At 51.6% G+C, this 14,730-nt stretch overlaps 1 protein-coding gene across 7 annotated transcripts in view; it reads right to left on the bottom strand.

Moving 5' to 3' along the window:
- Nucleotides 1–14,730, bottom strand: part of DYSF (dysferlin) — a 304,879-nt gene that overhangs the window by 44,587 nt on the left and 245,562 nt on the right. For all 7 annotated transcript variants that reach the window (XM_074992197.1, XM_074992191.1, XM_074992196.1 and 4 more), the window contains 5 exons: nt 10,602–10,772; nt 9,026–9,168; nt 6,210–6,349; nt 1,467–1,555; nt 974–1,069 (listed from right to left, as the gene is read on the bottom strand). In XM_074992197.1, the coding sequence (XP_074848298.1) occupies nt 974–1,069; nt 1,467–1,555; nt 6,210–6,349; nt 9,026–9,168; nt 10,602–10,772 (639 nt within the window). The remainder of the gene's footprint in view (nt 1–973; nt 1,070–1,466; nt 1,556–6,209; nt 6,350–9,025; nt 9,169–10,601; nt 10,773–14,730) is intronic.

Genomic DNA, 14,730 nt, shown 5'->3' with positions numbered 1-14,730 from the left:
GTACCAGCCTGTCCTGCTCTTCTAATCCTGAGCAAGGGAGCGTCTGGAACCTCTTGGCTGGAACTGACGACAACAAACGTGATGTGAATACCAGGTAAGCTGTGCGCATTTTGGATTTACAGGAGGAAAATTGGGCTTGTAAAAACGGGATTTACAGTCTGTTTCAAAGTCCTCCCTCTTCCTGTTCATAAAACCAAGAACGTACAAAATAAGTAACTCCCTTGGCCGCGATTGCGCTATTTTACACAAGATAAAACATAAATGGAGTCAGACACAGAAGGGAAAACGTGCCAGCAGAGTTACGGCTGGCAGCCACATTTTTGTCCAGGAAAAGGAATTTCAGAAAGGCAGCTATGTACACAAGGCTAGTTTTGTATACAACACATGCACAATCCATGCTATGAATGAGGCTTCAGTTGGGCTGGCAACCAGCAGGATAACCTAAGAGCACCTCTCCCAAGCTGCTATCTTGTCCTTCAAACTCTCAGCTGTTATGCTTTCAAAGGAAACCGCAGACATGTGACCTGACGGTAGCTAATGCACTGGTGTTTGCAAAGAGCCTGGAACAATGACTGGCTGAGGTGTGAACTGGCCCCATTTATCTCAGCCAGGGATTAACCATATAAATGTCACAATGATTAACTGCTTCCTTGCTCGTCTGTAGTACACTGACATGTCCCCAGCAGGGGCTGACAGTCACCTTGGGTCTGGAGGCAAGAGGGGAGAGGGGGCAGCCCCCCACCTCCAGAAGGCCATGGCTGAGGGTAGAAGGGGCAGGGCTTAGGGCTGTCAGCTCAGACCCCCACCATGCTCCCTCAGAGCAGCACAGAGCAGGACACAGAGCTGTCATGGTGTCAAGCAGCTCTCCAGGCCCCTTTGAAATGCCGGGACCCAGGGCAACTGCCTTTTTGTTCCTCCTATGCCGGCAGGCCTGCACGTCCCTAACACAGCCTGAGGTAGCAGGGCTGCCTACCCCTTCACGTAGATGTCACTCATCTTCTCTCCTGTGATGCTGAGGTCATCCAGGATCACGTCTTTCGTGTTCCAGATAATGCAGCGCAAGAAGAACCTGAAACATACACATATCCCGGAGGCGTCAGAACAGAATGAGAACCATAGTCTAAAATGCCAGGAAGCCTGGGCTATATTTAAAAGCAGCCTCTTTGCAGAACAGCTCAGGCTCAAAGGGTCAGCTCCTGTCGCTTTTGCTCATGTGAGAGATCATCCTGGGGGGAAAGTCACCCAGAAGAATGTGGGCGTGGAAGCATATTGCTTTGTGTAGTTAGGGCAGGCAGAATGCTCCACACACTCACATGTTCTCTGACATGGGCCTAACTACCGCCCCAGCTCAGCATGCAAGGAGCCAGTCAGTATCCCTTTGTGTAAGTGACCAGATCATGTGGTCAGTTCCATCAGCGTCTCAGACAGAGAGCGCAGGGGCCAGGAAGACAGGAGACTCGAGTCACCTCTTTGCTCGGCGCGGCTGGATGTTGAACGGAGGGCCAGGCGGACCCAGTGACTTCGGAAACAAGTCCACCCACATCTGTAGCTTTCCCTGTAATGGAACAAACAGCTGTGAGGTCCAGGCGCTGGGTTAACTTCACCCTCCTTGCTCGATGCGTTCATGGAAATATCGACCAGAAACAATTAAAGAGCTCAAAGTCAGGAGGTGATTTATTTCCGATGATGGCAGGGAGCCCACGGGTTATTTCTGCAAACAGATCTGGGAGCTGAAGCAAAGTACCCTCCCGGGGAACATGTACGGGGTATGAAATGGCTCTTTAATTGAATGGAGAAAGGCAGAACAAGAGCTGTCTGGCTTTGCTTCCAGCCATTGCATTCTGGGGCCCCCTTTTGAAGTGAGGGGGATGGACCGTTGGAACAACCTGCCAAGGGAAATGATGGAGCCTCCAACTCTTGATGTCTTCAGTTCAAGACTGGTTGCATTTAGGGAAGCTACTCTTTAGCCAAACCCATATTACTGTGCCCTGCACAGGAGTGCCTTGGTGAAACATAAAAGTTTAAGATACACAGGACGTCAAATGAGATGATCTAACGGCGTGTTCCAGGCTTAACTCTACAACTGAGTCTACCTACACCAGGCCATGTGCTCAGCTGGCGCCACAAGGTTTCGCAGCTTTATTGATTCAACAGCACTGTCTCAGCTGACCAAAGCTGGGGATCTGGCATGTGGTTTTTTGATGCTGTTGGGAATGCGTGGAAGGATCTGGAGAGATCTGAGTCCATTTTCCAGTTGCATTTCCAAAATCATATTCCCATGTTGCAGAGAACTGAAAACTGGACAGAAGTTTGTTTTCCTTTGAAGGCAGCCGCCTTAACCGTTAAGTGCCAATGGGTGGTGATAAAGATATTCATCCAGCAGATGTTCCCAACCTTTTTCTGCAACAGGGCACGCTTCATTGAGACAAACAATTCCATGGCACACCCACTTTTCTCAGCTGAATCAATGGCTCATAAATGTCACATTTGGTTAAGTTTACTATGGTCACAGTCTTCCTAGAGAGGTCTGCAACTTAGCCATGCACACAACAAAGTAAACAAGGGTCAAATGCATTAATGTTTCAGACCCATCACAGATCACACCGTCTTCGCCAGGGGGCACAGGCGCATTTTCAAAAGCAGCTCAGCCCCGTGGTAGGCATGTTGAATAAACGAGTAACTGAAAGCAGGCTTTCCCCCAGCTCCCTCCCTCCGCTGCACCTTTGCCACAGCAGGGAGTGGAGGGCAGGGTCCCCACAAGCCCCTTCAGGCTGGAAAGCAGCATTTCAGCTGCCTCCTGGTGTGAATGGGGTCCTGCGGGTTAACCATGTCCCCTCATGGTGGCTCTGCAAAGAGCCACAGCAAGGGGAAATTGATGAGATTTCACAGTACACTTGGATAGTTTTGCAGCACTCTAGTTGCAAACCACTACCTTACAGTGCCGTGTCAAGGGTATAACACTGATTGGCTTTGAAAATTGGCCCATCCCGCTTTTAATTTTTTTTTTTTTTTGTCAGGAGAAGTCTTCTTGCAACAGGAAACAGCTGAGAACTTCGGACAGTTCTACACACCCACGGAAGTGGATCAAAGTTACATCATTCTCTACCCAGAAGAAACGCAAGTTACAATCACCCCCTGCCTTCCACACCCTTGCGACATCAGCAGCAGGTGCTCTCAGACAGACCATCCACCTCTCGTGGCGATGGAGTAATTACGCCGACGTGGGAGCGCTCCCCCATCGGCATAGAGCTCCTGTACCAAATGCTCCACTGTGGGGCCACTGGGCCAACGTACCACTTCTAGTGGAGATGTGTCCTTTAAAAGCCCGGCATAGCACTTACTGGAAATGGAGCCGCGCACACATTCTGGGTGTGTCTACACTAGCCGGCTACTTTGAAGTAGCCAGCACAACGTCGAAATAGCATGTGTTGCGTCTACACGCGCCGTGCGCTATTTTGACATTGAAATCGACTTTAGGCGGCGAGACATCGAAATTGCTATTCCTAGCCGAAGATGGGAATAGTGCCCTACTTCGACGCTGAACGTCAAAGTAGGGTGTGTGCAGCTGATCCACGTCCCACTACTTGGAAATAGCGGGGTCCTCCATGGCAGCCATCAGCTGAGGGGCTGAGAGACATTCTGTCCAGCCCCTGCGGGGCTCTATGGTCACCACATGCAGCAGCCCTTAGCCCAGGGCTTCTGGCTGCTGCTGCTGCAGCTGAGGATCCATGCTGCGTGCACGGGGTCTGCAACCAGTTGTCGGCTCTGTGAACTTCGGGCTGTGCAGGGCAAGTGTGTCTGGGAGAGGCCCTTTAAGGGAGCGGCTTGGGGCTTTGCTGGCCCCTTATTTCGACAGGGAGCGCTTGTGTGTGTGGACGCTCCACATTTCCTTCCAGGGCGGCTCCTCTCGCTGTTCTACATCGCTACTTCGACACTGAACGTCGATGGCACCAGCCCTGGAGGACGTGTAGACGATACGCATCGAAGTAGCCTATTTCAATATGCTTACTTCGAAATAGGCTACTTCGACGCAGTGTGCTAGTGTAGACGCAGCCTCTATCTCCTAGCTTTAAAACAGTGGGCCAGGGCCTTCCTTTTGGGAACTGGTATGGCTGTAGAATCTCCATCACTGAAGCTATTTAAGAGCAAGTTGGATAAATATCTCACAGGGATGAGCTAGATGGTGCTTGGTCCTGCCATGAGGGTAGGTCTTGAGGTCCCTCCCCAGTCTAGTGTTCTATGATTCTAATGCCAGCCAACTTGCCCTGTGGACTTCCTTGGCCCAGTTCCTTCACAACTGCTGTGAAGAGCCAGAGTGAACTCTCTTAGGCCGCGTCTACACGTGCACGCTACTTCGAAGTAGCGGCACTAACTTCGAAATAGCGCCCGTTACGGCTACACGTGTTGGGCGCTATTTCGAAGTTGAAATCGAAGTTAGGTGGCGAGACGTCGAAGTCGCTAACCCCATGAGGGGATGGGAATAGCTCCCTACTTCGAAGTTGAACGTCGAAGTAGGGCACGTGTAGACGATCTGTGTCCCGCAACATCGAAATAGTGGGGTCCGCCATGGCGGCCATCAGCTGAGGGGCTGAGAGACACTCTCTCTCCAGCCCCTGCGGGGCTCTATGGTCATCGTGTGCAGCAGCCCTTAGCCCAGGGCTTCTGGCTGCTGCTGCGGCAGCTGGGGATCCATGCTGCATGCACAGGATCTGCAACCAGTTGTCGGCTCTGTGGATCTTGTGTTGTTTAGTGCAACTGTGTCTGGGAGGGGCCCTTTAAGGGAGCGGCTTGCTGTTGAGTCCGCCCTCTGACCCTGTCTGCAGCTGTGCCTGGCACCCTTATTTCGATGTGTGCTACTTTGGCGTGTAGACGTTCCCTTGCAGGGCCTATTTCGATGTGGTGCTGCCCAACGTCGAAGTTGAATGTCGACGTTGCCAGCCCCAGAGGACGTGTAGACGTTATTCATCGAAATAGACTATTTCAATGTCGCTACATCGAAATAAGCTATTTCGATGTAGCGTGCACATGTAGACGTAGCCTTAGTGACCCTCCGGACAAATCCTGAGCACTGCCGCACATGCTTGTTGCTCACTTGACTTCCGTGGAAGCTCTGGCACCAGCATGTCTCAGTATTTGGCCCACGCTAAGTCCACAGGGATGTGGCAATGGACAAACCAAATTTGGTGGATACTTCAGGACTTATCCAACCGCCTAAGCGCAGGGGTCTTCACCAGATTTCTGGGTCTGCTCACCAGGGGAGACAAGAACAATGGCTTCCCTCGGAAGAGTTCTGGCCAAAAGCACAAAGCACCGGCAAGGACCGTGGAAGGTTTAAAAAGGAGTGAGCAGAATGGTGGTTAGCAGGACTGTGAATCATGCAGGCCAATGTTCATGTCACCCACCGCTGTATCTACAATGATCCCACTGCACCAAGTCCTGGATTCTAACCCTGGTTCAGCCACTAACTTGTGGTGGGACCTCAGCAGAGTCCCCACATCTCTGTGTCTCTAGCAATCCTTAGCTGTTTTGGAGGCGAGCCTGCTGGGATAGAACGTGTCCATCATGACGTGTTTGTACAGCACCTAGCGTGAAGGGTCCTGATCTTGGCAGGTGTCTCTAAATGCTGCTGTAACATCACGGAACACATTACGGGTATGTCACTCAATAAGATTCAGCTCCTATTTTATGCAGCGTGACCCACCATCCTGCCGGGGGGAATAAAGAGGCTGGAGAGAGAGCCTGGTCAGAAAATGCTGTGTCCTAAACCTGGCAGGGCCTCTGTGTCCTGGGAAACTCTTTTAAACCCCTCCCCGGCTATGATTTCCCATCTGTGACGGGCAGACGGTATTCTGTCCCTAGGGGGTGGTTGGCATCCCTTCCTGTTCCATGCTACCGCAGCGCCCATCATGACACAGTGGGCGAGTCCACCCATTCAATGGGTGAAGAGAGGCTCTGTGGCATCAGGCCCCCCTTGCTTGTTGTTTGGCACGTGGGGGAAGAAGTCTCGTTCCCCCGGTGGATACACGTACAAGATGCAGCCAGTCATGGTGTGGAAAAGCACTGCCGGTGTCATCAGACGCCTGATCCTTGGTAGTCCAGCGGGAACACATGAAAGGTCCTTTGCCAAGGGGCCCTTCTGAGCTGGCTGTGACTAGACCAGCAGGGAGGCTCTTTCAGGCTTGGCCACTGGCAGACTCTGTGGCTCCTACCTGCTCAATTTCAGGCTGAAGCGGGCTGTAGAGGGACCTTGTCTCCACGTGTTCAGGCACCAGCCCCTGCTTCCGCAGCACGTACAGGGCAAGCCGCTCCTCCGGCGCGCCCAGGTGGGGGTTGAGGGGCTTGCCATCCTCTGCCACAGAGGGAGAGAGAGAGTGAGTGAGGGAACTGAACACCTCCTTGGACCCTATGCGCCTGGGGCCTGATCCTGATCTCACACTGCGGCTGACCCCAGGGTCGCTCTGCCGGGGCTCATGCGCGAGTAGCTTGCGGATCAGGCCAGGAGGGAGCTGGCTGGAGAAGAGGACAGACAGGGGCATGCTAGCAAAGAATACTCCACTCTGAAAACCACAGCCCTCTGTGTGCTCCCATGGCCCAGATCTGACCCACAAGCTGCACCGCCAGTGCTCCCTTGCTGGGTTAGGGTGGGGAGGTGAATGGGACCTCTCGGGGGAGTTTGATCAGAATCCTGGATATCTTTTTGTAACAGTTTGCTCAATACTATTCAAACCAGGCCTGTTTAGCCCATCTTTCCAAAGTACCGAGGGCAGTGCTGACACCAACGGAATCGCTGCTTGCAGCTGGGCCAGGACCTTCTCTCCTGGCATCAGCGTAAGGAACAATTCTGTTCACCTCGGCTCCTCCATAGTGCTTTTCATCAGTAGATCGCACAGCATTTCACACACTTTGCTGTCTTATCCTCACCCCCTCCCTGGGAGTCAGGGTGGGGCTCCTGTGTACATTGTACAGATGGGGAAACTGAGGCATGGGAGGCTAAGTGACATCACACAGGGAGTCTGTGTAAGAGCAAGGAATCAAACCCAGGCCTCTGAAGTCCCAGGTTAACATCCTAACTCTTAGACAGGCAAATCAGGCCCCTGGTGACTGCAAACAAACACCCATTCGCAGCTGGATTTTTGGCACCGGACTTTTGTCTCTGCCCAGCTGCTCCCCGTGGGCTAATCCACATGCACATGTACACACATGCGATGAATGCCAGAAGCATCCTAGCTCCTGAATGACATTTTAGTTGCTGCTCCCTTCTCCCTCCTTAGCCTTGGGAAAAGGTGAATTGTTTGCAGACATTAAAGATCCCACACCATTTTATGGAAGGAAAGGGAGTGGACGCAATTGTCCTAAGCCAAAACTTGCCCTCTCCACATATCTATGCACCGATTTGGTGGACTGCTCTGCTCCAGAGGTGGCTGCATTTCAGCAGAGCTGTGAGTCGATTCAAAGCACCCTGAGGGCCTTTGAAACAAAATGCGGTACATCAATATTATTACATCTCTACTGCTTGCAGGTGATATAGCCCAGCTTCTTTCTTGGCAATGCCTTCAAGTGGTTCAGCTTCACACACATGGGATTTTTCCTGAGCTCTGGAAACCTGGCCTGGGTGTGTGTGAGGCTCAGAAATAAAAACCTCTCTGAAACCGACAAGGTGGGGGTTATGAAATAACGGTCTGGGCACCGGCCTTGTAAAACCCTTGCTCTCATATTTAATGGCTTCACTTTATGCCCCGCCAGGTTCACATCTGACACTGCTCTGCGCACACAGCTGGTTTCCAGATCTCGTTGAGGTCAAAGCCCACGCTTTGTTCTGGTTTTGAAGTGATTGCCATTAAAAGAAAGCAAGGTGAAAGACAGGCGGGGGCAGGGAGAGAAAAGCCCCACTCAACTTAACACCTCTCCAGCACTTGGCAAAAGCCTGACGCAGAAGGAGAGCCCATGAAGAAGTGGCTGTTTCTTAGCTCCTTCCTAGAGAGTTCTGTGCAGCAATTGAGACTCATTCATATCTCTACTACGTATCGCCTGCCACTGGGCCACTTGGAACTACTACCCCCCTCTGCAAGCAGCAGGGTGATCGTGCAGCCCGTTGCACTGGGCAGAGTTTATAAAGAGCCTGACACCTTTCTGCATGCCTGCATGTTTGCAGGGTGTGGTTTCGCCTCTTCCGCTGGGCAGAAAGGCACCATTTTGAGCCCCTAGGAGGGGCATTTCAGCCTCCTGGCAAAACGGTGAATCCTGATTGATTCCAACCACTCACAGAAATATGGCTCCTGTAAACCACAGCGGATGGCCCTTGAAATCAGAGATTACCACCTGGCTTTTGTAGCTACAACGCTATTGCCTTTCAAGATGCGTTATGGTAACAGCAGGAGAAAGGGGCTGCAGCACCTGGCATATGTGATATTGTCGCCCTCTAGTGGCTATGCCTAGCAAGCCTGGCAGCTGCAACCCGCGAGTTAGGGCAGATTCTTGTTCCTGAATTGCTGGAGAACTACATTTGTGCAGGTGAAGGTCCCGGCTGGTTTGTTACAGTTACAAAGGAATTAATTGGATGGAAAGCTGGCCTTGTGGCTAACGCATTGAACCAAAGTTCTTGGGTCAATTTCTGGATGTATCACAGTGTCACTGCAGCACCTTTGGAGTGTCACTTAAACTCTCTGTTCTACCTCTCTGTTTTTCCTTGCTCCCACTTTTGGGCTGCCTAATCTATTTAGCCTGTGAGCTCTTGAGAGCTGGGACTGTTCTTCTGTGTACGTACAGCGCCTAGCACACCCGAGCCCTGAGCTGGACAGCAGTTCTAGGAGCTGAGTCATACAAACTCTATGACACCAGTGGTTCCTTTGGGCTGCTCATGTGGGTTTTCAGATCAGAGACAGCACGATCTGAAGCTGTCAGAGTAAAACAGCCAGACTGCTCATTTTTACTGGTCAGTTTCGCTGAACTGATTCATGTCCTGTCAGCGCAATAATTGGAAGGAGGAGGGAAAACATTGTTGATGGATGTGAGATGACTCTTTTACCAAACTCAGAGAGGATGTACTCCTGCTCCTTGAATATGACCCGGTCCGGCTTGTAGATGGGAGCTTTGCAGTTGCGTTGCAGGGCGAAGAGATGAAGCAGTTGGGAAGGCCGGAGCTGGTCTCGCCACTGGTTGGGTCCCGAACTGAAGCAAGACATAAGTAACAACAAAGGCTCAAAGTGCTGTAAAATGCCCCACCTCCGGGGGCCATGATTTCTGGCCCAGAGCGGCAGCAGGACTAAAGTGAAGGGCAAATGAGAAGGGATATGTTTTAAAAGAAACCCAAACAGAACGTTAAGAGTCTGCAAGTAGCTGAGGGAAGGAGGTGTTCCAAGTGGCTCAAGGGACCAGACCTGGGCCCAGTGGGATCCTCCTTATGTCCTTGCAGCACATTTCTTTTGACGAATCTCCCTTTGACTAGGCAGAGCAAACCTCAGGCTGAACGGGGTCATCTCCCAGGGAGGTTACTGGAGACATTTCTAGCAGTAGGGACCGATCGCTTGCCAGCAGGCAGCAAGGTGGAGGCCTTGTCCAGTTCACACCGCCAGCACAGGAGCCCGTGATGATGCCACTGCTACTGCTCTGAGCAGCCCTCTCTTTAAGAGGGCCTGGTCAAGCCAGTACAGAGAGAGATCTGGCAGAGCCAGGCTCCTCTCTCCACGGGATGGCTCGTCCACAGCTGGGAGGCCAAGTAACGAATCCAGGGGCTGGACTGGACCCGCACACATGCCCTGCTGTGGTGCAGCTGGTGCTGGGAAACACCTTCCTTCAGCATAGCTACAGGTTGAACCTCTCCTGCCTGGCACCCTCAGGACCTCACCGGTGCCAAGCAAGAGACTTTGCCCAGTGATGGGAAGTCAATATTTTCTCGCAGCATTACCAACACTTCCACGGCTTACTGGGCTCTTAGAAGACATTTAGGGGTAAATTAGAGCTAAATAACAGCCCAGAACACCGAGAGCCAGGACTGGTGGCTGGAAACAAACTTTACGGGACTGCGGGAAATTTGGCCACATCTATGATAAGTGGTCATCTGGCTACCTAAAATCGGGCCGGATTAAGAATGTTGCCAGACGAGAGAGTTCCAGACCAGAGAGGTTCAAGCTGTTCAAAGACAGAAGCAGACAACACTCTGGCTGGAGTGTCCTGTGAAAATTTAGCCCTCTCCATTATTCCCTTTCCTGTTCAGCCAGCTAGCCCGCGGGTCTCGACGTTTTCCATGCCAGGACACTCTCCCACGCTGTTAGGATATTGCTCCTCCTCCATGGCTGCTGCCCCAACAGCACCCATTCAGACTCCCCTGACACCAGCACCGGTGTGTCTGCCACCCACGACAACTCGCTTTGGCGGGGCGACTCTGGGAGTTCTGCAGCCATCCACATGGGGCCCACAAGGCATCGCTTGGTGTGGTGGCAACGTTCTAATACCACCTGCCGATCTCCCTGGCTGACACCTTTCCCAGCCGTGCTGGTGTGCCAACACCCCAAGAGATGGGGCTGGGTGTCCTTCCTCCTTCACCCACTCACACCTCCCCGGCAGGGCGGCTGAGCACTGCCTGAGTCCTTGGCAGTACCTACATGCAGTAGGTCTGGGGCAGGCCGCACCGGGCCCCGAATTTCGACAGAAACCGGTTCTCCAGGTCGATGACAGTCTCGCCGATCTTCTCGTCCTTCGACAAGAGGTCGTAGTCATAGAGAGTAACCTTCAGGTCCTTCTCCAAAGGCAGGGTGCAGGTCAGCTCAAACATCCTGTGGGGAGGAAGAAAGCAAGAGCATGACCAGAGTCAGGGCCTGCAGCCAGGCCACTCTCTTGGCAACGGAAGCAGTGCAGCTGGTCTGAAGTCAGCTGCCTTATGGGCTCCACCTCCCAACTGGGGGGAGGAGGCAGCAACCTGCTCTTAAGCCCAGCAGCAGTTCAGTGCCTGCTCACATCACTTCCCCACAGCAGCAATAGCTCCTGTGCCAGCCTCTCCCGGCTAGCCCAGTCCTGTTCGTCAGCTCCGACTCCTGACCTGTGACCCTGGCTCTTCCACCTGGCCTTCAGCTCTGGCTCTGACCCTGGACTCCAATTCCTCACTAATGCCTCCTGCTCCTACCGTCTGGCAGGACTGCAAGCATGGACTGGGCCAGAGGAAGCCCAGGTTCTGCGCCCAGTCACACACGGACTTTTGTGTGACTCTGAGCTAGCCTGCTTTCCTCCCCAGGACTCACTTTCCCAATCCACAAGATGGGAATGATCCTGACTTGTTTTGTGATCTATGGACGGAAAGCACCCAGTGGAAAGCGCAGATCACTAGTGAACGGTGCCCCAGAATAATAAGCTAAGAGAGTGTTGGGAATCATTAAGAAAGGGATAGATAACAAGACAGAACTATCATATTGCCTGTCCAGAAATCCCTGATACACCTGGGTCTTGAACAATGCCTGCAGAGCGGATCACCCCATCTCGAAATAGGTGACTTGGAAAAGGTAGAACAAAAGGCAACAAAAATGATTTGGGGCAAGGAACAAGTTCTGTATCGGGAGAGATTAAAAGGACGGGGACTTTCCAGGTTGGGAAAGAGTCGACTGAGACCGGGCTATAACAGAGATCTGTAAAATCATGACCAGAATGGAGAAAGTAAATAAGGAAGTATCAGGCCGTGTCTACACTAGCCCCAAACTTTGAAATGGCCATGCAAATGGCCATTTCAAAGTTTACTAATGAAGCACTGAAATGCACATTCAGCGCTTCATTAGCATGTGGGCGGCCGCAGCACTTCGAAATTGACACGCCTCACCGCCACGCGGCTCATCTCGACGGGGCTCCTTTTCGAAAGGTCCCCACCTACTCCGAAGTAGCTGATGGGAATAAGGGGACTTCGAAGTAGGCGGGATCCTTTCGAAAAGGAGACCCATCGGGACAAGCCGCGCAGCAGCGAGGCGCGTCAGTTTCTAAGTGCCGCGGCCGCCCGCATGCTAATGAAGCGCTGAATATGCATTTCAGCACTTCATTAGTAAACTTCGAAATGGCCATTTGCGTGGCCATTTCGAAGTTTGGGGCTAGTGTAGACGTAGCCTCAGAGAGGCAGCCGTGTTCGTCTGTAGATTCGAGAACAACAAGAAGTCTTGTGGTATCTTATAGACTACCAGATATTTTGGAGCATAAGCTTTCGTGGGCAAAGACCCGCTTCATCAGATGCATGTGGGGGTGGTGGTTTCAGAGGGGTATTTAAAGAGTGGGGTCCCAGTCAGAGGGAGGGCCAGAGCTGACAACGTCTATTCAGCAAGGTGGAAATGGCCCAGTATCAACAGTACTTATCAAAAGAGGAAAAAACAAGTCAGATCAGACAGGGGGATGTGAGCCTTTGTCAGAGTCTAATGGGGAGATATTAGCACCCAGAGCAACGAATCTGCCTTTGTCAGCTGCGAGCCACTCCCAGTCTCTGTTTAATCCACGGTTAATGAAGTCAAATTTGCAAATAAATTGCAGCTCAGGATTAGGCAGTGTAAAGGATAAGGATAAGGATAAATGAGGAAGTGTTATTTCTTCCTGTGACAGGGTATACCAGCCCTGCACTGGCCAAAGGGCTGGAAGCCAGGCTTACTGGCTGGAGAAGGCCCCTCCCCAGTAGCCCTGCTGGACAAGCTCCAGCTGCAGCCCTATTATAAAGGCTGGAGAAGCCAGTCAGTCAAGAGAAGATGCTCCGGCTCTGACTCCAAAGCAGCAGTGTGAGGTGCGGGACTGTGAGAGCTCAGCCTGCCAGGCCTAACTATGATTGGCTACGCCAGTGGATGTGATGAAGACCCTGACTATTATAGTTCCAAAAAGAAAACTAGGTACGTTCATGGAGGTTAGGTCCATCGATGGCTGTCAGCCAGCTTTGGTTTGTCAGAAGCTGGGAACAGGCAAGAGGAGAGGGATAACCTGCTGAGTCCCCCATTCTCTTCATTCCTCCTGGAGCACCTGGCATTGGCCGCTGTCAGAAGACAGGATACTAGATAGAGCTTTGGTCTGCCCCCATATGGCTGTTCTCTTGTTCTTGTAATACGTTAATTTAAATAAGTCTTTCCTCCCGAAGTATCCCAAGCAATTTTCTAAACCTTGCATGCTGAATAGGGACAGAGAGGGACACCGTGTTAGTCTGTGTTCTATCAAAACAAAAAAGCACCCTATTGGCACGTTAAAGACTAACAGAATAGCTTCTTAGGTGAGCTTTCGTGGGACAGAGCCACTTCTTCAGACCATCGCCAGACCAGAACAGACTCAATATTTAAGGCACAGAGAACCAAAAATAGCAATCAAGGTGGACAGATCGGAAAAATATTATCAAGGTGAGCAAATCAGAGAGCAGAGGGGCAGCAGTTGCGGGGTGTGTGTCAAGAATTAGATTAAGCCAAGTATGCAAACGAGCCCCTCTAATGACCTAGAAAATTCCCATCCTGGTTCAAACCATGTGTTAATGTTTCTAATTTGAATATAAAAGAGAATTCAGCAGCCTCTCTTTCCAAACTGTTGTGCAAATTCCCCTCCAGCGCTCTCTGATTTGCTCACATTGGTATTATTTTTCCGATCTGTCAACCTTGATTACTATTTTTGGTTCTCTGTGCCTTAAACATTGAGGCTGTTCTGGTCTGGCTCTGGTCTGAAGAAGTGGGTCTGTCCCACGAAAGCTCATCACCTAATAAATTACTTTGTGAGGCTTTAAAGTGCCAGTGGACTGCTTTTTTTTAAAATTTTCTAAATCCTGTGGCTCAGCTCCTCAACTCGTGTAAATCAGTGTAACTCCACTGGAGTCAATGGGGCGAGCTCCTCAGCTGATGTAAACTGGTAGTCCCCTGAAGTCAACGGAAATGGCCCTTACTCTCTATGTAGGTTATATACACCCATGCAGACATATGATGGTGGGCCTTGTCCTCAGCTCACTCACTGCCCTGACCTCACTGATCTTCACTGACTCCCACGTGGAGTCACTGCTGGTTCACACCGATGACCAGGATCTGGCCCACGGTGTCTGGGAGTCACCTGCTGCTGAAATGCAGCTGCCTGCAGGGTGGAATGCGATGCCCTTTTAACAGCGCCTCCACCGCTGTGCAGCAGCTTTTAGGAGGGGAAATGAGCGATTGTGCCTCCAATTAAAGTGTCAGGAAGAAGCCAGTTCAGCAAACCATAATTAGCCTAGCTGGAAAACAGCCAGGAACCTCAGGGTTACTCTTGTAAAACAGGAGCTTTAATAGCTGTCAGCAGACGGGACCTGGGCTTTCTGTCTCATCTTAGCGACGGGGTGGACGGCGCAGAACTCGGTCTAGACTGGTCCCTGGCTAGAAGCCAGGCCTGGCAAAAGAGATCCTACTCCCTTTGGTTTGAGGATCCTGCTGTGGACTGCCAAGGTCATTATCATTATCTGTCTCAGGATAGCTTCATTCTAGAGCCCTAGCTGAGAGCAGCTCAGCGCGATGTTATGGAGTATTCAGGCACATAGTAAAGGAACAGTCCATGAGCAGGAGGCCTCACAGCTACAGAGGTAATGCCACTACGTGATAGAGGCCTATAAAGGCATGACGGGCTACTTACCCCGTCATATAACACACAACCCGGAGCAACCCGATGAAATTAAGAGGCTGTAGGTTGAAAACAGAAGGCAGGACTTCCTCACAGGCTGCACAGTCAACCTGCAGAACTCATCGCTAGGGGATTTTTAAAGACTAAAAGTATAACTGAGGTCAA

Source organism: Carettochelys insculpta, chromosome 4 (assembly GCF_033958435.1).
Source record: "Carettochelys insculpta isolate YL-2023 chromosome 4, ASM3395843v1, whole genome shotgun sequence".
Classification (NCBI taxonomy): domain Eukaryota; kingdom Metazoa; phylum Chordata; order Testudines; family Carettochelyidae; genus Carettochelys; species Carettochelys insculpta.
The sequence above is the reverse complement of the archived record's forward strand: the minus strand, read 5'-3'. Positions and strand labels throughout refer to the sequence as shown.